Here is a 24,796-nt window from a genome sequence, read left to right as displayed (position 1 = left end):
GTGGGAATTGTGGGCCTGTCAGTTCCATCCCATTGCATTAAACTCCAGCAGGCTGAACTCAGATTCTTCTCAATGTTTAACATGAATATTGCTGCCCCTCTTTGAGACCTGAATTAGGGATTGTATACATAAAAGCGTGCCTGTTTTTCCAACTATTATTGTTGCTTTAGTAAAAGAAATACTGCTTTTCCCTACAAAAACTACTTGATCTTTAGCAAAAATTAATGGAATGGTAGTTTTACAGTCAAATTATTTGTGCCTGTATTGTATTAAAAGTTTGTTGTCTCCAGATTTTATTCTTGTTCTAGGTTTTTAACTAATCAAGTCTTTTTGTCTTCATAGTGCTTTTAGGTGCCTGAAAGTGTTAACACTTCAAGACCTCAGTATGCGGTGGTTTTTAAATACTGAATAACTAGATCATTTTATTAAGGGAAGGTGACAACGTGTGTGCTGTGTGAGGATTCCTTGTGCATGAAAACATGCTGTGTAGAGGAAAAGATTCTTCAGAGTTGTCGTCTAATTGCTGCTCTTTATTTGTAATGATAACCAAGTTAACGAACATGAAATTCACCAAAGCTTACTAAAATCAGACTGTCCCAAAAGGAAACATGCCGTTTATTCAAAGCAGTTCCTTTTCTTAAAGGTCTAATGTAGTCAGTAAACAGGGAGGAAGTTTAGTTCAGGGACTTGAAATAAATTCCTGCTTTGAGTACTGTCAGCCACAGACATTATTGAAGTGTTTTATACCAAAAGACATTGTGTGATTTTGAACCTGGCTCTGGTTTCTCTTTTAGAAGACATCAAACCGGACTGGTAGAATAAGGACTCTTCCATAACAAGGAAAAGGAACCAGCCTATAATCTCTAGCTCTCAGCAGCCCTACTCCACAGGGTTTTTCTTTTCTATGTCCTGCAGATGGATTTAATCTTTTATGAATTTGTGGTTTTAATGAGAATTAAATTTACAGAAAACTGTAATAGTGATTTGTTTAGTTTTTCCACTTGTATTTGCCACTGATCTGTGCGTTCTGCTTGGTTATGTTTCATGCCTTTTAAAGCTGTTAGCGTTGCAATGCTCCCTTTGTTTCCTAACCAGAACACAATGGACATTCCAAAAAAAAAATCCAGACCATGATTTGAATTTATTTAAAGGATCTCCAAATTTTTTCATTAAATAAAAATTACAGTAATTCTGTATTTAAGCTTGTCCTATGGATAAAAATTGAGTGCATTTCTTAGTAATTTGCAAACAGCTGGGGCACTGCAACTTTAGGGACTAATCCTGATTGGTGCTCTGTACCTACAGCATTTAATAATTTCAGTGGGAACTCTGAGTGTTCAGCCTCTTCCAGAATCAGGCTCTTAAGGAATCTATACTTCAATCAATGCATAGCAGAAGTTTGCACCAAACTGTAATTACTGTTATCAGGGGCCCAATGTGTAAAATCCCCATATCTTGGGGGATTTCCAGACCCTTAAGAACACAGCACTTGATAACTTCAGTGAGCAGTTTGGGTTGGTGAGGACAGGAGTTGAGCAGATTGGCTTGCATTAATAGAATTGCACTGACAGTGTTTCTTATAGGATTACTGAATAATTTTTTAATAAAATATAGATTTTATAATCAGGAAGCCAATACTAGGTACTGGAACAATAGTACAGAGGAGTTAATTTTTATTTCTACAGTGTTAAAAGTGCACTTATATGCTGGTTTATTTACATCTTGGGGAAAGGCGAGAGACTGCAAATAGGGAGATTATTACTACTTTCTTTTTTAAAAAAAGAAGGGTTAAGGCAAATTTTAAGACTAAAAATGTTTAAGCAATTATAAACAAGGCTAGACCCTTTGAAAAAAAAGTTTAGAAATATTCTTAAAATAAATTTTTATAGTGTTAATTTTGTAATAATTTATGTTTTGCTATACTTCAGAGCTAACTGACCGGTATAGTTTCAGAAACAGTATGAAACTTAGGAAAGTTTAAGCAATGTTTATATTTTTAAAATGTTCTTTGAATTATGTTTTTATTGTACATTTCTTCAGACTGAAAAATGTGTACATATCTTTGTTATTTTTGCACAATTTTTGTCTTGTTCAGTTTTAGAAGCAGTACTATGTTGATTTTTTTTAATTTATTTTGAGTTATATAACTGCAGGATTTTAAAAATCTCAGTAACAAAGTCATCCTCTGTAATCAATGAACTGCTATTTCTAGTTGTTGAGGGAAAACAGTGGTTGTGAGATTCAGTGGTTGCTTCTGAGAAATAATGCTAATCAGTGACTGAAGGAGCAATTTTGTAGTTTTAGGAAGCTTTAGCTGTTTCCATGCATCTTTTAATTGGAAAGCTGAATTATGGAGCCTGTCCTTTGAATGCTGCTTAAATTTTATTTTCAACTGGCTTACACCTGACAGCATTTCAGGAAAGTTAAGCACGAAGTAAAATCCCGTGGTGTTCTTTCATCATCAAAGAATCATTATTTAATTAAATGTATCGGAAATTTTAGCCTGCAAAATGAAATGGAAGTAAACTTTTGGAAAAAAGTGGATACAAACTGGACCAGCCTATAATGCATTCTTAGTGTAGCATTCACTCGTAGTTCTTTTTCTTCCCCATTTGCCTGAAAACCTTGTGATTTGTTTCCAGCAATAGAGGCTCAGAAGCTTTGGTTGTTACACATACGCAATGCATAGGCCCGTCAGCCATAAAAAGCGACTTGGATAACTTGTATGCCTTCTTTTGTATCGATGTAACAATTGTAAATAGTGCTGATCGACCTTTGTAGAGAATAGTTTATACAGCATATTCTATTATTGCTGATTCTCAGTGAACTATTGTTTTAAAAAAAAAGAAGAAAAAAAGAAATTTTTCTATTTACACCTTATATTTTGTTATGCTGTTGACCCATGGCACTTTAACAAAACTCTGTGGGTTTTGCATAGCTGGTCAGTCATGGGATATATTAAATAACTGTTGTTGCACAGAAATGAATTTGCACCTGCTATATTGTGCTTTCCTACTACAGATTTTAGAACCTTTTCCAGAAGACTTTTGAAGAAAGCATGTCCAATCATTCTAAGAAAAAAAAATGCCATACTTGTACAGCCAATTTCTTTTCTACAATCCATATTTTGTAACACTAAGTATTTTCATTCTTTGTCCTGCACCTTTATGTATTAGCAGTATCAAATAGAATTCATTCCATGCTTGTGATAATTGTAAGCAGAATAAATGTCTAAAGTAGGTGTAAATAGTAAATTCTATGGCTTACAGTTTAAAAAAGGAAAACCAGAACAAACATGTATCTGATTGATACTGCCATGGTTCAACACCGGGCCTGGAGATATTCTCTAGTGAGCGATTGTATTTTTTGTTTTTTGCTTTATTATTATTTTTTTTTGTAACATGGCTTTGTAAATAAAATAATTTATATGTTTGTAAGAAACAGATGGGGTTTGTCGTTATTTCTCTTTGCAAAGCAAGAATGGTGTGTATTGCTTTCTCTTCCCAGAGGCTGAAATGCTCTTTGCAGATGCCCTGCACTGAGAATTCCACGGTAGTTCAAAAGATCTGCCCAGCTTTCTGTACAGGGCTGAATTGCCCTGGGATTATTTTTGGCATTCATGTCTAAAATATTTCTGTATTTACATGTCAAGACACGTGCAGCGATCAGCTACTGAGGTTTTCTGCACTGATAAACCATTTTAAAATTCCTTTGCTTAGCTGAATGCATTTTCTCATTCCTTATCAGTGTAAGAATTAACTTTGTTACAGCTGCTAGATTTAGGAATTCTCACTTCAATGGGCAGTACAAATTTATAACCACTCTTTTTATCTTCATTAATACTAAACCCGCAGCTCTTATCTAGGCATTAAGATTCTTGTTCTGTGCAAAGCCTGTTCCAATTACAGATCAAATGAGACTTAAATTGTTCATTGGCTCGACAGCTCTGCAGAGAGGATTGCAGTTTTTTCTCTCGCAGCCACCCTCTTCTGCAAATCTGGGGAGGATGGACATTTGCATGCTCCCTCTATGAAGTATCTGGAAACTGTCTTGGAGATACTGTAGGGAAGATGCTCACAATTACAGTACCTTTTTTAAAAGCAAGCAATTTGGATTGCAAACTGCATTTTGTGTGCACACATTCAGAACTGGCAGAGGAGATAGGAAGCTGGGCTGCCTTGCAGAAAAGGGAATTGAAGGAGGGAAATTTTACCTTCTAGGTAAACAGCTTTTTGTGTAATATCTTGCACTTTCTGATTCCTGTCACAAAAGCTAATCCTGAATTTCCTCTTTACTGTCCAGTTAATGCCTTGATCAGAGATACTTAGATACTTGTATTTTGAGAGCTTTTTTTTATCTTTAGTTTATCTTTTCCACTACAGAAAAAATTAATATAATTAAATAGTAGTAGATGCTGAAATTTCATCTGATTAAAGTGTCCCCATGTATGACTAAAGAGTAACTCTGTGTTCATAAGATGCTTTGCTATTTCTAGTGGCCATTAGAAATTAAAACTACAGCCAAGAAAACAGAATATGGTTGATATATTATTTGGTTGCCATCACTGCCTATGGCCAGCAAAGGTTGAAGACCACTGACTTCCCAAAAATGAATCAGCAGTTTTTTAGCTCTTGTGGGCTTTTTTGAATGATCTAAAAGCTGTTCTCATATTTGGAGCTGGGTGTCCCCTCCTTTTTTTGGTCGTGCACAAGTGTTTTGCTTGTAGCACTCCTCTGCTCATATTCTCTAACATACCACCCATTTTAGAGGGAAGCAGATCACACTGTAACTTCTTTATTCATTGCACTCTCATTTTTATGCTTCTGTTTTTACCATGCAACTATTTATTTTAGAAGGAAGTAATTGCTGTGTGCAACCAAGATCTGTTTTATTCTTCCAAATCTGTCAGGATTCACAATTGGAAAAAATGCCAAATACTGATTCCAGAAATATTTGGAGGAGAGTCATACAACACATTCAGACTTCAGAACACAAGAATGTTTATTTCATGCAAATCTTTCTATGCTGTTTTGCTCCTTGAATACTTCCTGAAAGCAACTATTCAAAGGAAATGCAGATCCCTTTTAAGAGACACTTTCCTAAGCAGAAGAAAGCTAAAGGTGATCACTGAGCAGCAGGTGCCAGTCTGCCCTTTGCCTGGAGGATCCATGGATGGTGGTGCTGAGCTCTTGTTCTCATTTTGTAATGCACCACAAATGACACGGGCTGGATTCTTTTGTGTGGGGGTTTTGTTGTTTGTGACTGACCCAAAAATATTTGGCTCTAGTCTGTGATCTGTTGTCCCTACAGAAAGGAGAAGAGAGGCTTTAGGAGAGGTTTGCCAGCATTAAAATCTGGTTCCAGGAGAGCTTGATTTGAGGGTAAGGACATCAGTGGGGATTTGAGTGGGGCACTACCTTCAGCTGTGCCCTTTGCCCATTTCCCAAAGGTGACACATTGAGCTCTCACATTCAGTCTGGGTTTGATGAACTTGGAGCAGTTGCTAACATGGCTGATGTGACACCACAGGATAGCTTTTCAGGAAAGCTGTCTATCATGGACAAAGGGCATTTACAGAACCCACAGGTGTGAAGGCCTTTTGGTGTAAGTACAGAGAGTGGCCTGAGGAGCACGAGTGCAGCCCTGGGAGTCCCGTGTCTGTGTCAGCTCACTTCCAGCCTGGCCCTACTGAGGCAGCAGGTGAAATGGTGATGGAGGAGACACCACTGCAGAGGAGAAACCATCATCCCTTCCCACAGGGAAATTTCCTCAGTGCTGATTTGGAGCACTGTGCCACAGGTGAGTGAGACAGGTCACTACTGGGAATTACTACACAGGCTCAACCTCCTTGCCTTTTCCACCACAGCTGCAGAATATATATATATATATATACACATGTATATATAGCCAAAGATAGATAGATAGATAGATAGATAGATAGATAGATAGATATAGATATATATATCTTGCCTCAGTTCTAAGCTGTTCTAAACAGCCTACACAAGAAACCTTCCCCTCTGGTCAGCTCTGCTCTTAAATTGCAATTATTTGCCATCCTTTTTCTTTAGTTTTCTCTTATTTTGATCCATAGTCAGTAGGGGGATTTTGTGGTGTGGTTTCTTGGGCATTTGGGTTTTTTGCTGTTTTTGTAATCTTGCCTTGACCTACTCCTTCCCCATTACTTTTCTTTAGGATTTGTAACACCAACAAGTGCTCTTCCTGGTAGCTCTGCTTTTACAAAGCACTGACTGACATGACTACAGGTAGAGTGGATGTGTGGATTTGTAATCAAGTACAGGAAAAGACAGGGGTTACTCTTCAGAAACACAAACCTCTGGAGATGCACAATCCATACTTCTGGCTGCTAACTGCATGCCCACCTTTTTGTTGCTCAGAATGTCTATTTGAACTATGGAGTGTCAGAGACACTGAGGTGATGGAGATGGAAATGGAGATGGACCTCTGATCTCTCCCACCCTGTGCAGTATGAACTCATTCTACAGATACTGCTGGAATAAAAGCTTCTCTGCTTTGAAGAGCTATGGGCTCAGAGCCATACTTATACAGGAAAATATACTGTGTATCTCAAAGAATGCAGGCTCCTGCTCAAGTAACTTCTTTTTTGCCCTTTGCCTTCAGCAGGAGTCCAACCATGGTTCCAGGAAATCAGTTTTGTGGCTTTTCAGCCAACTGAGAAGTGGACAGTTCTGTTACAGTAAAGTCTTCTGATATCAATCTAGGCATATTGTGACTTATTCTTCTCCTTGACTCAGAAACTAGAAGTATTTTTGTAATTCCTAGTTTATTTTCCCAGTACATGATTTTTGATGACAGGTTTCACCTTTATTTTACAACTGACTGGGGAAAGGGAAAAAAAAAAAGCCAACATTCACAGCTTAGACTGATGGCTGTGGGCTCTTGTTCTTGTGGAGAGGACTGGGATGGCACAAGTGGTGATTCAGCTACTTCTGCAGTACATCAAGGACAGCAGAAGGGCTCCACAAGCTGAGTGGGGCTATGCTAGACATGCTGCTCACACATAAGGAGGGGCTGCTGGGAGCACTGACACTGGTGGCAGCCTGGCAGCAGTGACTGCAATGTAGCAAAGCTTAGGATTCTGAGGGAAGTGAGGAAGAGAAATACTTGAACTGCAATCCTGGAATTTAGGAGAGCAGACTGTCTCCTGCAGACATTTTGTTGGCAGAATCCCACAGGAGACTGACCTGAAGGGCCCAGGAGTGCTAGCTGAAGCTCAGGAACAGTCCATTCTGCTCTGCAGGAAGCTGAGCAGACATGGGAGAAGGCCAGCATGGCTGAACAGAGAGCTCCCGACTAAGTCAGAGGCAAAAGACAAGCACACAGACTGTGAAAGCAGGGGTGGACTACCCTAGAGGAATAACCACTGCCCAGGCATGCTGAAACAGAAACAGGAAAGCCAAAGCTCAGCTGGAGCTGGAATTAGGAAGGGAAGGACACTTCCAGTACATTAACATGGAAGGAAAAGTAAGTTAAATGTACTCTGGGCCCCAGTAGATGTGGTAGGTAACCCAGTGACAGAGGACAGGGAGGTGACAGAGGCACACTCACACTCATTGCTGCCTTTGCTTCAGTTTTTAACTGGAGAGGTCTGTGCTCAGAGCTTTGGGCATAGTTAGGGCAGTGAGGTGCCATCCTCAGGATGTCTGAGTGAAGGACTGCTTATCCTGCATCTCTAGAAGCCTATGGGAAAAGCTGGGCTTGATTCAAGGATACAGGCTGGTACCATTCCTGTGGAACACAGGACAATTGATGTTGTGGAGTCTCCATTCTGGAGACAGTAAAAACTTGACAAGTCTGTGAACAACCTGAGCCAGTCCTTGAAATTAGCCCTGTCTGAAGAGGAAAGGGAGTTGACCACATGATCTCTAGAGGACAATTTCAATTTAATTTTTCTGCTGTTCTGTACAGTAAATAAAATAAAAACAAGTGGTTCTGGCTGTTGGGATAATTAATACTCAGAAGCTCAGTACTTCTGTAGTTGATCACTTTCCTCTGTAAATGTATAGTACAGAATCCCCTGATGAGGAACTCAGCTGCACCTTGGAAGTCCTTGGGGACACACAGAGGGAAGCTGCAGTGGAGCTCTTCCAAAGCAGCCACAGCAATGGCAGCACCAATGCCTACAGCTCAGCCTCTGCTCCCTGGCAGGGCGCTGCCCAGTGCTCATGCTGAGGAGCAGCACAGGTGAGGAAAGCCTTCAAGGAGCTGCTCTCAGCAGCCGTGTGCGCAGGAAGCCTGTGGCACATCTAGGGATCCTTCCCAGCCTGTATTGCTCCTGTCTTTCTCACAGCCCAAGACTTCAGTCTTCTGACAGTCCCACTTGACAGAACGTGTCCATCTCCTGCTTTCCCTGCCAGACAAATGGTTGCTCTGGAACCAGCTGCATTTCCCTGGCAGGGCGCTTCCCAGTGCTCATTCTGAGGAGCAGCACAGGTGAGGAAAGCCTTCAAGGAGCTGCTCTCAGCAGCCGTGTGCACAGGAAGCCTGTGGCACATCTAGGGATCCTTCCCAGCCTGTATTGCTCCTGTCTTTCTCACAGCCCAAGACTTCAGTCTTCTGACAGTCCCACTTGACAGAACGTGTCCATCTGCCTGCTTTCCATGCAAGACAAATGGTTGTTCTGGAACCAGCTGCATATCTGACCTGCAGTCCCTGTTTCTCTTCATTACAACTCTTAAAGGCTCATTGTAGTCTATTTAGCCCTATTAAATTAGATAAAAGGCTTAAATCACTAATGATATTCTGTAGAAGGCTCAGCTTCTACCACAACAGGTATTAAGCCTTTTAAAAAATCTAATTTTTATAACCAGGACACTTTAAACAGATAAAAATAATTTGGTCCTTTGGTTCTTTATTAAAACTTATTTACCAGCATCTCTATAATGGAACCAGAATACTTTCAGGTATTTGTCAAATCCTGTTTTTCTCAGCCACCAGAAGTATTATAAGTTTGCCTTACAATAGCCCATGGGAGCTCCTTCCAAATTATCCTGAAATATCATACTTTTAGGATCCATATGTATAGCTGGTACTATCATTATATGAACTGAGGATAATAATTTATTATGTAAATAATAAATACATATTCATAATCAGAATATTTTTTCAAATAAATAAATTGTGCTTCCCTGATAGTGAAATAGAATTTTACAAAATACATTTCTATTTTGTAAATCAAATTTGGATTTGCTCTGTTTAGTGATTTTAATTTTTTTAACCATTCCTCAGGAAGACATACTTAAATACATAATTCCTGTACTTATTCTTAAAATGTTAGCCTTAACATGTTATTTCATACTGGTTATCTTTGTTGACTACTAAAGGAGAAACATCCTTTGCCAAATGCTGGTTTCCCTGACCCAAACTCTGACCTACCTACCTACCAGTATTTCACTTGCTCCTTCTTTTCCTGTCAGTCTTCCTATCCTCAGGTTCTCATTTTCAAGAATGTATTTTCCACATTTTTATTTCTCCTCTGCTGACAAGCTCTTCTCCTGTTTGAACTTCTCCACATTTCAATCCACACTTTCTGCTATGGCTCTTTCTTAGGAAAAAATTTTGCTAATGCTTTGCAAACTCCACAGAAAAGCATAGAAAGACAAATGCAGGAATGGATTGAGTAACTGTGGAATGCTTTGCTCAGGAAAAGGAGGTTTCCATCACTGCCTGGCAAATGTCATAAGAGACAACTGTTAGAAACCTACAGTTCCTCTAGCCCTAATTGAGACTAAAAGCAGGTAGCACAGGCACTTTAAAGTAACAGAGAATACAGACAGCACATGGCTGTACCATCTTTGCAGCTTTGGATGCTGCCTTTCTCCCACTTTATCTAAGAAATAACTAAGTGAATTCTATTAATGTCTTGTGATACTTTAGTTTTGGCAAATAGTTAAATATATTTAGCTCTAGACTTTTCACGGGAATACTATTCTTATTTACTATATGCTCATTTATCATTGTCTGATTTTATTTGATGGCAGATAGTTACATCTTTGTAATTTCCCTAATTTTTTTTTTTAGTGGGATGCTTTATTTGATAATGGTTCTCCTATTAGCAGTGGGTAGCACAGTCAAAAGTTCCTTTGATGTTTCTTCTCTGTTTGCACAGGCTATGTTACAAGACTCAATAATGGTTTTAAAATGCGAACTCTTACTCTCAGTTGCTGGCCACTGGTTTTGCCTCTCGTACGGGTGCAGAACACCGGGAACATCCCGGCAGCCCCTCCCGGGGCGGGGATGAACCAGGGCTGTGTCCGGGGACGGCGGCAGGTGAAGCAGCTGGTACCGCCGGTGGAAGGGGAGCTGGCTGGAGGTGAGAGAATCACAGAACCCTTCGGGTCGGGAGGGAGCCCTGGGGATGGTGCCGGCCAGGCAGGGCCCCTGCAGCAGGGCGGGTTTGCAGTGTCTGCAGAGAGGAGACTCCGCCACCGCCCTGGCAGCCTTTTCCAGCGCTCTGCCGCCCTCAGCCTAAAGAAGTTCTTCCTCACGCTGAGGTGGCACTTCTTGTGTTTTGTTTTGTTTTTTGGCCGTGCTGTCGCTGGCACCACTGCAGAGTCTGACACCTGCTCCTGGCACGGCCTGCGGACATGGCTGTGCCCTGGCAGCGCCATCGTCACCGTCCGGACCAGCGGGCCCTCAGCGCCGCCTCACGCCTCACCACGGACCGCGGCTCATCCGCTGTCCCCGCGAACCGACGCAGAGCCGGGACCCAGCGGGGAGCGAGGCGTGTCTGTTCCGGCGCTAACGTGACGACTTCCAGGAAAGTCAGTTTTTCCTTCCCCCTTCCCGCTGGCCCCGGCGGAACGTCCCCGGCCGGAGGCGCTGCGGGCTCCTGTGCTCGCCCCTCACGCCGCCCCGGCGCCGCGGGATGGCGGCGGGCGAGGAGCAGAGCCGCGAGTACCTGCGGCGGCACCGGCTGCCCGAGCTGCTGCACCGCCTCGGAGCCATGCTGCTCTTCCACCGCCCCGGTGCGCGCAGGCCCGGCCCCGCCGGCAGCGGGGGCAGCGGGGCCGAGCCGCCTCCGCTCCCCGGCTGAGGGCCCGGTGCCCGCGGGCACTCTGACCTCGTTGCAGAGCGGCCACGCGAGTTCCTGATCCAGGTGCTGGAGCGGGTCAAGGCTGCGAGGCGAGCCGAGGGCGAGTACCCGTGCCTCATGGACGAGGCCAACGTGGAGGCCATGTTCAGCCTGCTGGACGTGCTGGGCCAGGGCTGCATCAGGCCCGCGCAGTACCGGGAAGGTGCCTGTCGCCCCCGCCGCACCCAACCGCTCCCTCGCTCGCACACAGTTATTAACATAGTTTCAAACATACCCATCTCTATGCTTCAAAATCTCTATGCTGCCCACACGACAGCTTGGAAACTTGAGAAAAGTTACCTGTGGTTAAGTTTCCAACGTTTAAGTTACATGTTGTTCTACACACGTTTACCTTCTGTTAGATCTAGGCACCTTTAAATTTACATGTGTCTTTCCAAAGACTCACATAAAAATTTCTCTTTTGTTAACTTTAGCCCTTAAAACTTTGGGACTGAGCACTGAGGATTTGGAGCTAGAAGATGATGTGGAGATTACACTGGAGGTATTCAAGGAAGGAATGTGAGTTTAATTGAAATTGTGGTGTTGTTTTTTTGTTTGGTTTTTTTTGCTTTTTTTTGGAGGGGGGACATATGCTTAGGAGATATTTTACTGAGATTTATTTTTTATTTACAAAGCTACATAATTAATGGATAGTTTAGTTGCTAGTTTAAGCTTGACTGTGTCACTTTGCATTGCAAGATTAAAAAAAAAAAGTTACTGCCTGACCTTCTTGCCTTGCTGTAAGGTGAACCACACTCCATGCCCTCCACCACCTCAGGATCCTCAGTTTCAGGATCCTCTCTGTACCTGCTCTTCAGGTCAGAGCAAAGGTCATCAGGCAGCCCAGGGGTTAAAATATTGATCTAGAAATGTGGAACAGTGAGACCCTGTTGTCTTCTTTGTCAGGGGTGGTAGCACAGCTGCAGATGAAACAGGTTCAGAGTTCAAATAATTCCTCATAGTCAAGGTATGGTTCTAGGAGCAATTTTTAGTAACTGTTGCAATTGCTGAAAGGTAAGGAACTAATTATCCTCATTATCTAACTAGAGATTTTCTTTTTCTGTTTTAGAAAGAAAAAGATGCTGGAGAGCTGGTCTGTGTATTAGTTTGAGCACTGGTCTGCTATTTATATTAAAAACAGGCATCTTCCCCAATTTTTCTTCTGGTTTGTCAGCTGTGAAGAGTCGATTTTAAGCAATATTCTCTTTTCTCTTTTTCTCATCTTCCCTGCCCTTCAGTGGAGCAATCAGCTGAAAAGGACAAGTGATAAGAACGTGTTCATGTCCAGCAGGCACTGGAGGGAATAGAGTTAAGAATTGTTGTCCTTAATATAATTAGATGGTAAAAAAAAAAAAGAGTAGAGATCTCTTTTGCAACTAAAATAGTATTTTGGAGTTTTCTCCTTCAGGTTATAGTTTACAGTAAATGATTGTTACCTGTTGGCTCATTAGCACTGAATAAAATTAAGTTGGTTTGGGCTTGTGCTGTGTTTTGGTTTTTGGGTATTTTTAAGGGAAAAAAACTACAGCAGGTTATGACAAATGTCCACATGTAAATGCAGGTAGCACTTCCAAGTGATATTTTCAAACTTAGCACACAATATGCAATTTATAAGGAGAAACTTTTTTTAAAAAATTAGGCGATTGTTTTTTCTGTAAAAGACTATCTTAATTTGTCTGAAGAAAACAGTGACATATTCCTTCCTTCTGCAGTGATTATATACATTTTGATACACAACATCCATTACCTGGGATTTGGAGCTATAAAACATCTGTGTTTAACTGAAGACTGACCAGTTCATGGGGAACATTAGCCCACATTGTACAAAAATTTGCATTTACACTGTAAATATTATGTGTTCCTTAGAATGATGCAGACAAGGCAGAATATTCATTAGAGAGGAACAGTTTTAGCTTCCAAATGCAATGGCAAGGTGGCCATGGAAAATAAGATCTGCACAGTTCAACACCAAGTCAGTAGCATTTTGAATTTTTTCTTTGAACTGTATAGAATAAGGCATAAGATTAGATTAAAACAATCTCTCAGCATGCAGAAATGAAAGAAATAAGCATATTTCAGGATATTCCCTTAGCTTTTGCTTGGAATGAGTAATCTAGACAAAGTTAATCATTTCTGAAGAAGTCTTTATTTTCCTGTATTTGGCCAACTAGCTCTCAAACTGAGGAGAATCTCAACATCCCTTTGAGCCAGTTTATAAACTCCAAGTTCATTTAGTGCTGCTGTTGCAGATGGCTGGCTTGGCTTTAATGGTTCATTTTCTGAAGCTGACTGTAGGACATCCTTCAGAAGCAAGGCAGAGCCAATATTCAGGTTCAGGATAATGCAGGCTTCTTTTATGCTAGAGGAAAAGTTACATGGATTAATGTAAGCAGCACAAATTTAAGTGTAACAAAAAGCCCTTCCATGCTCCACTTCAGAAGCAAGGCAGAGCCAATATTCAGGTTCAGGATAATGCAGGCTTCTTTTATGCTAGAGGAAAAGTTACATGGATTAATGTAAGCAGCACAAATTTAACAAAAAGCCCTTCCATGCTCCATGTTGGTTTAAAAATATTCAATTTGAGCCCAAATTAGCCGAGGATTTTGATGCTGGACTATTTAGGAGATTGTGGGCTAATGAAATAGACTAACCAGAAACAATGTAGCAGCTTCTCATGCCTCACAAGGCAATCCTGAGGAGGAAAATAGTTTAAAGTAGTCCTTCTAACAATAAAGTTTGCTGTGTTGTAACTGTATCTTTGACTAGTTTCTTTGGCCCCAGTTTCAGAGGTTTTTTTCAGAGGTGCTACTTAATATTCCTTCCATAATTTTATCTAGACATCCTGACTGCACAAAATACTCCAAGACACATGCCACAGTCTGTTGCTGTCTGAGTACATGCTGCAGAATCAGCTTTCCTAGTTGAAAACATCACATGCATAAATGATCCACACAGTTAAAATGTGGATCAAAACTAACTGAAAAAAATCTTGGTTTTAAGTAGAACACTTCTATTTCTCTGCACACTAACTTCTGAAATACCAGTAGATCAGAAGTTTGCCTACTTACTGCTTGAAGTAGTTTTCTGGCCTCTTGCAGTAGTGTGAAAACAGGGGGAACAAATTCCGACTCATGTCGAACTGGAGTTGTGCTGCCCCTCCTTCATTGAAGTGATTTGCCATAATGATCTACAAACACAGAGAGTGCATCTGCTGTTTAAGCCAGTCACTGACACCTGCATGGCACTGCACAGGTCACACTGATACCCACTTCCTGGTAGATGTACAGATCCACTTTCTCTGCAAGCATTTGCCAGAGAATTTTGAACAGTGAGTGGCAGAGCTGCTGCTCCAGTTGCAGCAAACGGTCTCGCAGTGTCTGCAGCATGGGGCACGCCGTGCTCGACAAAGACATCACTGCTTGCTCTGCTTGAGAGGGTAAAGACAGCCACCTAAAAGAAACCATGGCACTGCAGTCATTCGAATGAAATTATTCATATTATAACAACTGAAGGTAAAATTACACTTCTAAAAAAAATCTTACCCATTTACAATGTTTCAGAGACAGTCCTTTCCCAGTTCTAATCTAAAAGTTATCAGTCTAATGCTGTGTTTGAATTTAATTTAATATTAAACTCATGCTTTAGTTATAAATCTCTGAACATGACATTCTAGGGAACCCCATCCAATCTGAAAATCATTGAGTTCTATTGCTTTTATTAAGTACTTCAGAAAGTCTACTCAGGAGAAAATATTCAAGAAGGCCTAGGAGTCTGTGAAGACAGAACAGTCATGACAGGCCATTTTGCATAAAATCTTAAATACTACTATGAAGAAAATAATTCCTGCTCAAAATAGAATGATCAACAACCTTTCACATGGTTTAAAACTAATATATCTACTAATTGTGGAACTACTTTAGAAAACATAGCATGACAATTGTCCCCAGGTAAGAATAAAGGGAATTTTCCAGAACTCACTACCCTGTAGCTTTCCTATTCCAAGAAAAAATACTGCCTATTATCTATTCTTGCCTTTACTAACCTCAATATTTTTAACAGGAAATAATCCTGTAATAAGGTAAGAGATTAAATAAACAGAATCACCTCTCCTTTTTGTACAGCTTTGCAGCATCTTTGACCTCTCTGAAGACATGATCTACTTGTCGTGTCAGCATGTCGTGCTTGAGGCGCTCCAGGAGGTTGATCATGTCATCAAAGACAGAGCTCTCCATGGATGCCAGCTGGCCCAGCTGGAGCTGGCTCATGGTGTCACTTTCTGCACGGACCTCCAGCTCGGCCTGCTGCAGCTGCAAGAAGAACTAGGCAAACAAAACCAGAGAGAAACACCACAGAAAATAATCTTACTCCTTGAACTTTTCATTGGTACTTTGTTAGACACAGTTGTAGAAAACACCTTCCTCTGGCACATTTATAAAGTTAAAAAGTTAAGATTTTAAAAACACTTTCTTATCCTTCCCTGTGGTCCTGATTTAGAGAAAAACAAAACATGGAGGTTTAATCCTAGTGATGGAACTGATACAGGTTTCAGATACAACAGCAGATAGGTAAAGTGAACAGATCTAAAGAAATACTGAAAAGATATTTTAAGACTGACAGCAGCATGCTTTTAAAAAACCCTACCTTGGCCTCTTTAAGATTTGCAAAAGTAAACTTTAATTGTAATTTTTTTAGCAATGATTATTCATTGAATCATAAATTTACTGTGCTGACAACAGCAAGAAAATGAATTTAGTTTATCGAGATGAATGTGACATTGTGGTAACAGCTTGTTGGTTTTGCTTTTAAGCAGATCAGGACACTAGTAGATGCAGTTATACAACATGAAGACTGCTGCCCTATCAAGTCAAGATTATCCCCTGCTAGAGCCACAGCTCTAGACAGTAAGAATTTGGAGGCTGCCCACAGCCCACACAATGCCTTATTCTGCACACACCATGTGTAAGAAGTTTTTTGACCTTCAGCACCAATAGCTGCAGAAAAGCTGAAATTCCTCACTAGGCTGTGCTGCCACCAGGCTGTTGTACAGCAGTCACCAATTCCCAGTTATCAGGGCTGGCCCTTCTGGGCCACACCTGAACTGTGCTGCAACACAGATACACACGTGGATCTGTCTAAGCTCTCCTGCCATGGGAGGAGTTCAAACACCAAAGGCTGCTGCTCTGGTTCAGAGATTTCCAAAATCAATTCACTTTTTTTACAATAAAAAGCATGTAAAAGAGACTAGGTTTTTTGGTCTCTTCAGATTATTCCATTTCCCAGGCTCTCTCTTCATTTCCCTAGAAAGTTTATAATTGGCAGCTTAGGCCTCAAACAATAACCTGTCCTTATTTATACATCTTTTACTAAATCCGAATTTATATCTCATTCTACTATTTCAGTAATTAATTCTCCTGAATACACCTAAAAAGTGCTGAAAATAAAATGTTTGTTATGAAACTTCAGATTATTCCATTTCCCAGGCTCTCTCTTCATTTCCCTAGAAAGTTTATAATTGGCAGCTTAGGCCTCAAACAATAACCTGTCCTTATTTATACATCTTTTACTAAATCCGAATTTAGTAAAAACATCCCAAATCCATTTTAAAATATTTTTTTCCTGAAGAAGAATATTTACTTACTACATTGTCAGCCCAGTCTGCCAGCACTGTTGCTATATAGTTAACAGCATTAAGGATTGCACAGTATCGGAATCCTAAGGAAGCTCTTGTCTCTTCCTTCATCACTTGAGTTAATCGTATCCTGAAATCATCAACTAACTCCTTCTGTAGGCCCAGGAACTGGAGTTTTCTGGAAGCTGTTGGAAGATTCTTATACCTGTCTGGAAAGACATTAATAAAATGTTTGTAGGCTTTCCAACACTGAAAAAAAGCTGTTCAAAAAGAAACATCACAGGCATCAGGTACATAATGCACCACCTCACGCCTATGAGAACATCATCTAGTCAGTATTTAAATGTCAGTACTTAAAACAGCCAATATTTCAATGTTTTCAGGGAAACTCCTCATGCAAAAGTTAAACATGCAACAACTTTCTTCCCCCTCCTGATTCCACGAGCAGTTTGTACTCTGACACTTGAAGCAATGTGTGGTAATACCACACCCTCCAGAGCGGCCCCTAAAGCATCCTCACACAGAGAAAGCCACTGAAGATGCAATGGTCTCCTGAAAACATAACTGCTCTTATGTACTGTTGCAAAAAAAGACAAGTTACTTAATAGCTTCTGAATTGACACAGATTCAAAAGGACTATTAGAATTTATTACTAAATTGCAACAAATTATATTCTGCCAACTATGGTCAATATATCAAACTATATCAAAGATATATTTATAATTATTATTTTGCACACGTCACTAGGTCAAGATTATTCATGCATGAGTTAGTGTCCAAAATACAAAATTAACAGGAAGTTTTTATTACACTGCAAACATTACAACTTTGCAAGATTACTTGGTGACTACTGCTGACAATTAATATTTAGTAAACTATTTAGTAAAGAAATCTGTTAGCTGAAGGTTTTTTACTGTTCATTACAAACAAGAGCAATGCCCACAGATATAATTACCTGTTATAACTAACAAGAGAGTCATAAAAGTTTCAGCACAGTCTGGAACTTTCATTTCATCTACGTCAGTGATATCTTTGTACTGTGATATCCATGCAGCCTCAGATGAAAGCATAGAGTCCATTTTCTGAAGAGCAACTGAGATGTAAAAAACTTGTAAGTTAAGTTTTTAATTAAAAATCTAACAAAAGCCCCTCTAAAGTATACTAACATAAAAGCCTTATCTCTAGTAAGTTAAATTTTGCATTTTCAGTTTATAAAAAATTACTGACAACTCGTTTCATACAAAACCAGTTTCAATGTATCTGCATTTGCAATGCTGTTAACACAGTTAAATATCAGAATTGATTGGGGCATTGGTTTTGTTTTTTAATTGTTGGCTTCCAATGTATTTCTTCTTTACTTCTCAAAAACTAATACTTTGCCCTTATTTTAAAGTCCATCTCTGTCTGTACACACATAACATTTGTCTAAAAATAAGCCTACTTGATTGCATACAGCTTAGGGGTAAGAGTCCCACAAAATATAGAGACACTGTTGAAGCCTAATCAATTTTATTCAGAATAATTACAGAGCATAAAAATACATATGTTTTTGGTGGTAGCCCTGTCCAAGTCACTTATCCTATTTAAGAAGGGTAGCTGTGTAAGTAGACACATACTTTCTGACTGTGCAATGTGAAGACCAACAAAATGCACTGGAAGTCTTACATTTTTTTTCCACTGTTAGCCACCTTTGGAAGCAGGATTCTTCTGACAGAATATGCATGCAGCTGGGAAGGCTGCTGAGATAACCATGAATGCTGTATAACTCTCTCTCAAATAGAAGGACCTCATCCACGAGGTGGCAAAAGAGTGTATCATCATACAACAGGCAGGGAATATCAGCAGCCAACTTCTCCAAAATCAGCATTACTAGAGCACGAGAGAATTCAAGCTTTGGAAAGGAAAGAAGTGAATGTCAGAGACAGGAAGTACTGACATGTGCAAACATGTACACAAGAAACTGCTACTAGACTAAGTCTCACCATGTACACATTTCAGTGGAAATGGGCCAAGTATCTATCATGAGCTAACTTAGATATTCATATTCACATTTACAAACCATTTAATTACTTACCCCAGCATTCACTGAAGATCCTGCCTTGTCCAGTATTGGTTGGATTTTGTCATCGAGGAACTTTGAATGATTTCCAATCCACATAAGCACTTGTGTTAAATACCACTCAGGCTTATTTAAAAAAGAAAAGAAATTATTAAATGCTTCCAAACACTTATACAAGTGCTACTAGTATTTTAGGACAAATTTCTAAAAATACAACTCTCTTTCCCTGCCTTCTCTTGATCTCAGATCACACAAGTCTTTCACTCTGTTTTACTTAACTTCCATTTATAAAAAAATATAAAATATGTCAGAAAAATATTTCTGGATTTTCATTGTCTTAAATGTACCAAACATTGTGTTTCTCAAGCAGAAGTTCCATTTTTATTTCCCCTTTCTATACTGCTTTCTCACTCATGAGAGCCTTGTTTCTGCTTCATATATTTCTTCCTGTTCTCCTGTGTGGCCCTTATTTCTTGGTACAACAAAAACAACATGTGCTGCCGAGGAAAGCTCTGCTCTTATTGTTATTGTACCTAACCTCAGCCCCATCTTCCCCCTAGAAGTGGGGAATCTATCAGCTTCTCTGCACATTTTAATGCCTTTAAGCTTTTTCAAGTTTCCACACCCAAAAATATGGGCTTGCAGGTTTTGATGAACACTTCTTTCAGTGTCAGTGCAACTGGAAGCAGTTCCTGTTTCCTCACTCCAGACAGCTGAAGAACCTTCTGCTGAGGTGCACTCACATTCTGTGTGTCTGTTTCTCACCTCTGTATTCATTTTCACTTGTCTCATTAATTTTATCATGCTTGAGTTGTTGGGGTTTTTTTTGACAGTCCTTCCCCAGCTGGGCAAGGTCATTGTGAACTCTGAGCCTCTCCTCTGAAATACTGTTAATCTTTTCCAGGTTGCTGTCTTTTAAATATTTTACATTAATATTTTCTTTAGTGCATTATTCAAGTAATTACTAAACAAAACAAAAAAAAACAAAAACCCAATCCAAAAAACCCAAACCAAATTTCAGCAATGCCCTGTTGAAACATCTTTCTGACCTGACACTAGATTCCCTGTAAACTTTTCTTAATAAGTTCTTATTTTTAAAATACTTGTTCACCTATTGTTGTTTGCAAATTCAATGTCTTGAACATAAATTTTCCAGTTGCTTTTAAAATAATTTTGTTCATATCTAAAACACCTCTTTCCCACTAACATACACAATAGTATTTTAAAAAGCTCTGCAGAAGCATCTGTCAAGATTGCAAAGGTATTTAGATTTACACAAGATGGTGATCATAAGCAGCCTTGTGGAACAGGACTGTTTCAAAACAGCTCTCAGACTCTGCTCCAGATGTTGCAGTGGCATTAATGCAATGAAACCCATTCCAATGGTAATTCTCAGATAAAAATCCTCAGTCTTTGAAGGCAATTCACACAAAAAATTAGTAAGTTTCCAACTGTTAAACTCAGCATCTCTTGTTTTAGGACAATTAAAAATTCAACCCTTCAAAAAATTATTTAACAGTACCTTTAGACTAATCACATTTCATATCATAACTACAGAATCCAACATTTTCAGTTACATGAAGAAAGCAAAACACAGTGCAAAATATCAAAGTCACAGCCTTTAAGCTCAAGAAATACAGAACAGTGCAAAACCATTTGCAACAAGACAGAGGAAATTAATCAAAACCTGTGAACAGATGGAAGTCAGTCTGAGATTGTAATGATGCTTTATGAAGGATCTGGGCAAGGGAAAATATTGCCTCACCCAGAGAAAATGTCTCTGAAAGGTCTCCAAGTGCTATCTCAATGTTTGTCCACACTTAGGTAGGCATGAGAACTGCACAGTTTTGAAGAATCCTAATTTTGGAAAATGTGAAATCTATACAATTTAAACACAGCAATCTAAAGGTTGCTTAGAAAGCAATTTAGAAATGTCAAAGCACTTTCTCCCATACCTTGTTAAGAACATTGGTTTGTTTATTTCCAGTGAAATGATACTTGAATCTTTTCTGAAGAGGATTCAGCATGATCTGTATTGGAAGGATGATTGGTGGTGAAGGGGGTAAAGGGTACTTTCCTGGCAATTGTTTGGGTTTGGTTAACAGCTCATCTCTAAGTGTGACAGTCAAGGATGGATGTCAGTATTGAATGACTCCAGCATCATCATTTCAATATAATAGGTTTATAAAATGAACACTGCTGTAGTCCTACACCATTGACTGAAGGCAGTATTATGAAAACAATACAATTCCTTATAAAAGACACTCAAAATATTCCACTTTATGTAGTATTAAATATAACTCAGGCCTTTAGGGTTTATTTATTCAATGACAACACATGTCCCTTAAGTCTGTTTGATTTAGGAAACTTGTAAGAATCCAGCAAACCACCATTGTCAGAAACACAGTGGCTGTCCAAGAGACACACTTATTCATGTTTGTTGAAGGAGGATAAAGACTCCTGGGATTAATAAATGCAACACATGAGTTCCCATTTTCATGTAATGGATTTAAGTGAGCCACTCTGCCAAACCAAAATTGTTACCAGCTCAGGACTGTGTACAATGGCCTTGCATCTTTCTACTATGTGATTAAAAAAATAAATAAGACAGCCACTGTCACACACACACACACACAAAAAGGCTTAGTTGAGCTTCAGTTTTAACTGACATTTTGTGAATTACTTAATTCATAAAAATCAGGGATAGAATGAGCAGCAGTGCCCTCTGAGCAACCTCAAAGATAGACTATGACTGCTGCATAACAGAAATCCTCCTGCAGACTCCCGTTTTTGTAAAGTCTCCTTCCAAGACAGGTATGTTTAGTTTTCCCTTTTTTTCCTTCTGGGGCAGGACATATTAAAGTGATTAAAGATCATTTCACATAAGGCTATAAAAGGAAAAGCATTAACTGTGTCTAATAAAACACACATCCCCATTTTTTTCATTAACATTCATGGGTAATGGTCCCTAACAGTGTAAGGCCAAATCCTCATGCAACCTAAACTGTCAGCTACCATGAGAGCACTGGATCTGATGACTTGGAGTTAAAATGTTGCTATTGACAAAAAGGACAACTTTGGCACTTGGCATTTTCTAAATGCAAAAAAAATCCAAAGAAAACAAAACATAAAAATAAAAAAAAACCAACACCAAATCCCCACAACATTCTAATCCTCGCAACATTCCAATGTTAATACAAAGTAACATAAATTATCTTCTGTCTTTAGGGAGATTAAAATTTTAAATAATTCTCCTTGAGAACGTGCATCTCTAACAGTTTTTATTCTTGCTAAATACACTGCAAGAATGTAAAAGGATACGAGGTTTGCAGTTTCAGAAGCTGACAGAACAGCATCTCCAAGTTGCTGTACACCTCAGGAGCGTTGGCTGGTGCAGCAAGGCCAAATGCCTGGGACTGAGGTGGCCCCACAAAGGGCCAGCGGAGCTGTGTGAGCACCTCCTCAAAGTCACTGCAACACAAAAGAAGCACTTGGACACCAATGACAGTACAACGTAAAGATGAGGCAGTCACAGTAGCTCTCTTACCTTGTCAATTTGTCCTTAAGGATTTTATGCCAAAATTTCACAGTGGATCTCACAAAAGCAAGAAGATGAGAACAAGATGACTCCTGAAGTTTAATATCCAGTTCTGCCATGAATGCTAGAGTACTGGCTGCCTCTGGAACATTGTTGGTCATCAGATACTGCTGAATGCTGTCACTACAAAACACAAAAAAGACAAGGCCAAATATTCATTAATGATAACAGAAGAGAATCATTTATATATTGAAAAGCAAAGACAAAACTTTCTTGAATTTAAAATATTTTACTAAGGGGATAAACCAGGTCACCAGTGTCAGGACACACATGCAGCACTCAGAAACTACCTCAGCTCTTCTATGCGAGAAATCCACCTGAGGTAGGCCAGGTGCCGCTCGATCTCCTCCACCTGCCCTATCAGCACATCCAGATCCTCCATCCACGGCTGGGCTTTCAGCAAGTGGCTATTGATGGACTCAGACAGAACAGCTTCCTCCTCTAGAAGCTGACTCAGAGACTTTTTGGAATCTTCTGCATTCTTTAAGGCATTCTGAATTCTTTTGGGCACTTCTGACGAAACTGTAAGTACCTGCATTGACAGAGATGTATTAAGGCAGACATAAAACCACTGCACTGTGTAGAGCAGTGCCACTTGAGATACTGATACAACATTTAATTTAGTTCCATATTCTCAGTCAGTCATACTGCATGTTCAGAAGAAGAGAAAAAATTAAACAGAAAGATGCTTACCTGTTCTTCTAAGTGCTTTTTGTTTTCAGAGAGCTTTTCAATCAGGCTGTCCAGCTTCCCCAGGGAATCATAGTCATTTCCAAGTTCTCTTTCCACAAATTCAGAAACATAGTATGGGATATCACAGTGGTCCAGATCTCTAGTGACTTCTTTCTTTCTAACAGCAATGCTTGCCATGGTTTCTTTCTCTGCAATACTGAGTATGCAATTTCTAATTAGCCGACACTAAGCACAAACAAATATTATCTGCTGAGGAACAAACCTCCATGAAAAGCTGGGCAGTTCAATTTAAACTGAGACTGAAATACCATAGTCATGAATTATACTGCTTTAAGTGAGACAACTTGCTGGCTTAAGTCTGAGGTCAGATAAAACCTTGCTGACATATCCACCTGGTGGATTTATTATATATTAACAACTGAAGCGAAATACATCTGTTAATTTCTTCCTTCTCCAAAAGCATGAAGTCTACTAAAAATAGTTCAAGAAATATGTAGCTCCTACATATATAATATAGAAAATGTAATGAAAACTACAAAAAAATTGTAAAATGCAAAGATAATGTTCCACAAAAATAGTTCAAGAAATATGTAGCTCCTAAATATATAATATAGAAAATTTAATGAAAACTGTAAAACACAAAGGAAGATAATATTCCATTTTCCCTTTTCACAAGTTTAGGAAATTTCAGAGATATCAACTCATGTGTTACTAGCAAAGTATCCATGTGGGCCTTACAATAATTTGGAAAGCAAATACATCACTGAAATATTTACCAAATACCCCACACAGTATAACACAGAAGACACTCAGTGATCTACACATTTGGCAGCATCCAGAGAAAACTGACATTGAGAGGATGCTCAGAGTGAAACAAAAAAGGCAACAATGGCTGTTTGGCTGGTACAATCCTCAACTTCTTCGTGTCATTTCAAAACAGTATTTAAAAATAAAACTCGATACACTTGCACTTCTTTTACAAGTGTATAAGTTACACTTGCACTTTACTGCTACAAGCTTTAATTAAGTTAAAACCCCTATTAAACTGACAGCAGCAGAGAGAAAGTGGCGCAGCTGATGAGAAAGAGTTGCAGAGGCAATAGAGAGCACCAGGCAGAACAAACTGGGTGACCCAGGGTGCTGCAGAGGAATAATCGAATAAAGAAAGCAGAGCAGTAAAATTCCTGTTTGCTGCAATGTAAACATTATACAGCAGGAAAAAAACTAACCAAACGGTGCTCTTTTCATACTTAATGGAAAGGCTCGGGTTACACGAGGTAGGATCAGGTCTGTGGGCGCTTCCCTCCCAGCAGCTCAGCCCCGCGGCTCAGCACCCACCTCGGCCAGAGGGCCGGGCCCTTCCAAGGGCCGGCTGCAGGCTCTGCGGGCTCCGGGAGGCTGCGAGCCAAGCGCCGCCGACCGCGGCCCGGGCTGGGCGGCCGGGCAGCCCCTCAGCCGGGCGGCGGCTCGGCGAGCCCTTCCTCCCCCCGCCCGCCCGCTCGGGGGCTGGCCCAGTCCCTCCTCACAGGGACACGGCCCCGCTCCCGCCCACCCGCTCGGGGGCTGGCCCAGTCCCTCCTCGCAGGGACACGGCCCCGCTCCCGCCCGCCGGCTCGGGGGCTGGCCCAGTCCCTCCTCACAGGGACACGGCCCCGCTCCCGCCCGCCCGCTCGGGGGCTGGCCCACACGGTGCTCAGGGTCACG

General features: G+C 40.3%; 3 protein-coding genes across 12 annotated transcripts in view; 2 read left to right on the top strand and 1 right to left on the bottom strand.

Moving 5' to 3' along the window:
- The window catches only part of ATXN7L1 (ataxin 7 like 1), a 110,872-nt gene extending 107,431 nt beyond the window's left edge, over positions 1-3,441 (top strand). For 5 of the 6 annotated variants that reach the window (XM_039723737.1, XM_039723735.1, XM_039723740.1 and 2 more), the window contains one exon: positions 795-3,441. In XM_039723737.1, the coding sequence (XP_039579671.1) occupies positions 795-836 (42 nt within the window). In that variant the 3' untranslated portion in view covers positions 837-3,441. Of the gene's footprint in view, positions 1-342 lie in introns of all 6 variants that reach the window. The other variant, XM_039723736.1, reaches the window with a different exon arrangement.
- Positions 3,442-9,872: 6,431 nt separating this feature from the next.
- EFCAB10 (EF-hand calcium binding domain 10) lies at positions 9,873-12,593 on the top strand. Of its 4 annotated transcripts, XM_039723744.1 has the most exons (5): positions 10,809-11,006; positions 11,112-11,276; positions 11,548-11,632; positions 12,020-12,080; positions 12,183-12,593. In XM_039723744.1, the coding sequence occupies exons 1-4, from the start codon at positions 10,907-10,909 to the stop codon at positions 12,063-12,065; spliced, it is 396 nt and encodes a 131-aa protein (XP_039579678.1). In that variant the 5' UTR covers positions 10,809-10,906; the 3' UTR covers positions 12,066-12,080; positions 12,183-12,593. The 4 variants fall into 4 exon arrangements, with proteins under 4 accessions (XP_039579680.1, XP_039579681.1, XP_039579678.1 ...); XM_039723745.1 differs by lacking the exon at positions 12,020-12,080; XM_039723746.1 differs by lacking the exons at positions 10,809-11,006; positions 11,548-11,632; positions 12,020-12,080; positions 12,183-12,593 and adding exons at positions 9,873-10,351; positions 10,592-10,802 and having other exon boundaries at positions 11,112-11,247.
- Positions 12,594-13,236: 643 nt separating this feature from the next.
- Positions 13,237-24,590, bottom strand: RINT1 (RAD50 interactor 1). Of its 2 annotated transcripts, none has more exons than XM_039723743.1 (14): positions 24,322-24,590; positions 23,093-23,288; positions 22,690-22,931; positions 22,349-22,522; positions 22,123-22,272; positions 20,757-20,913; positions 18,817-18,927; positions 18,408-18,633; positions 17,698-17,835; positions 16,752-16,951; positions 15,218-15,432; positions 14,383-14,563; positions 14,182-14,300; positions 13,237-13,472 (listed from the first exon to the last, which is right to left on the bottom strand). In XM_039723743.1, the coding sequence occupies exons 2-14, from the start codon at positions 23,267-23,269 to the stop codon at positions 13,259-13,261; spliced, it is 2,304 nt and encodes a 767-aa protein (XP_039579677.1). In that variant the 5' UTR covers positions 23,270-23,288; positions 24,322-24,590; the 3' UTR covers positions 13,237-13,258. The 2 variants fall into 2 exon arrangements, with proteins under 2 accessions (XP_039579677.1, XP_039579676.1); XM_039723742.1 differs by having other exon boundaries at positions 24,431-24,590.
- Positions 24,591-24,796: the final 206 nt, after the last annotated feature.

Source organism: Passer montanus, unplaced genomic scaffold, assembly GCF_014805655.1.
Source record: "Passer montanus isolate IOZ18808 unplaced genomic scaffold, ASM1480565v1 scaffold50, whole genome shotgun sequence".
Classification (NCBI taxonomy): Eukaryota; Metazoa; Chordata; class Aves; order Passeriformes; family Passeridae; genus Passer; species Passer montanus.
This window is presented reverse-complemented; position numbering and strand designations above follow the sequence as displayed.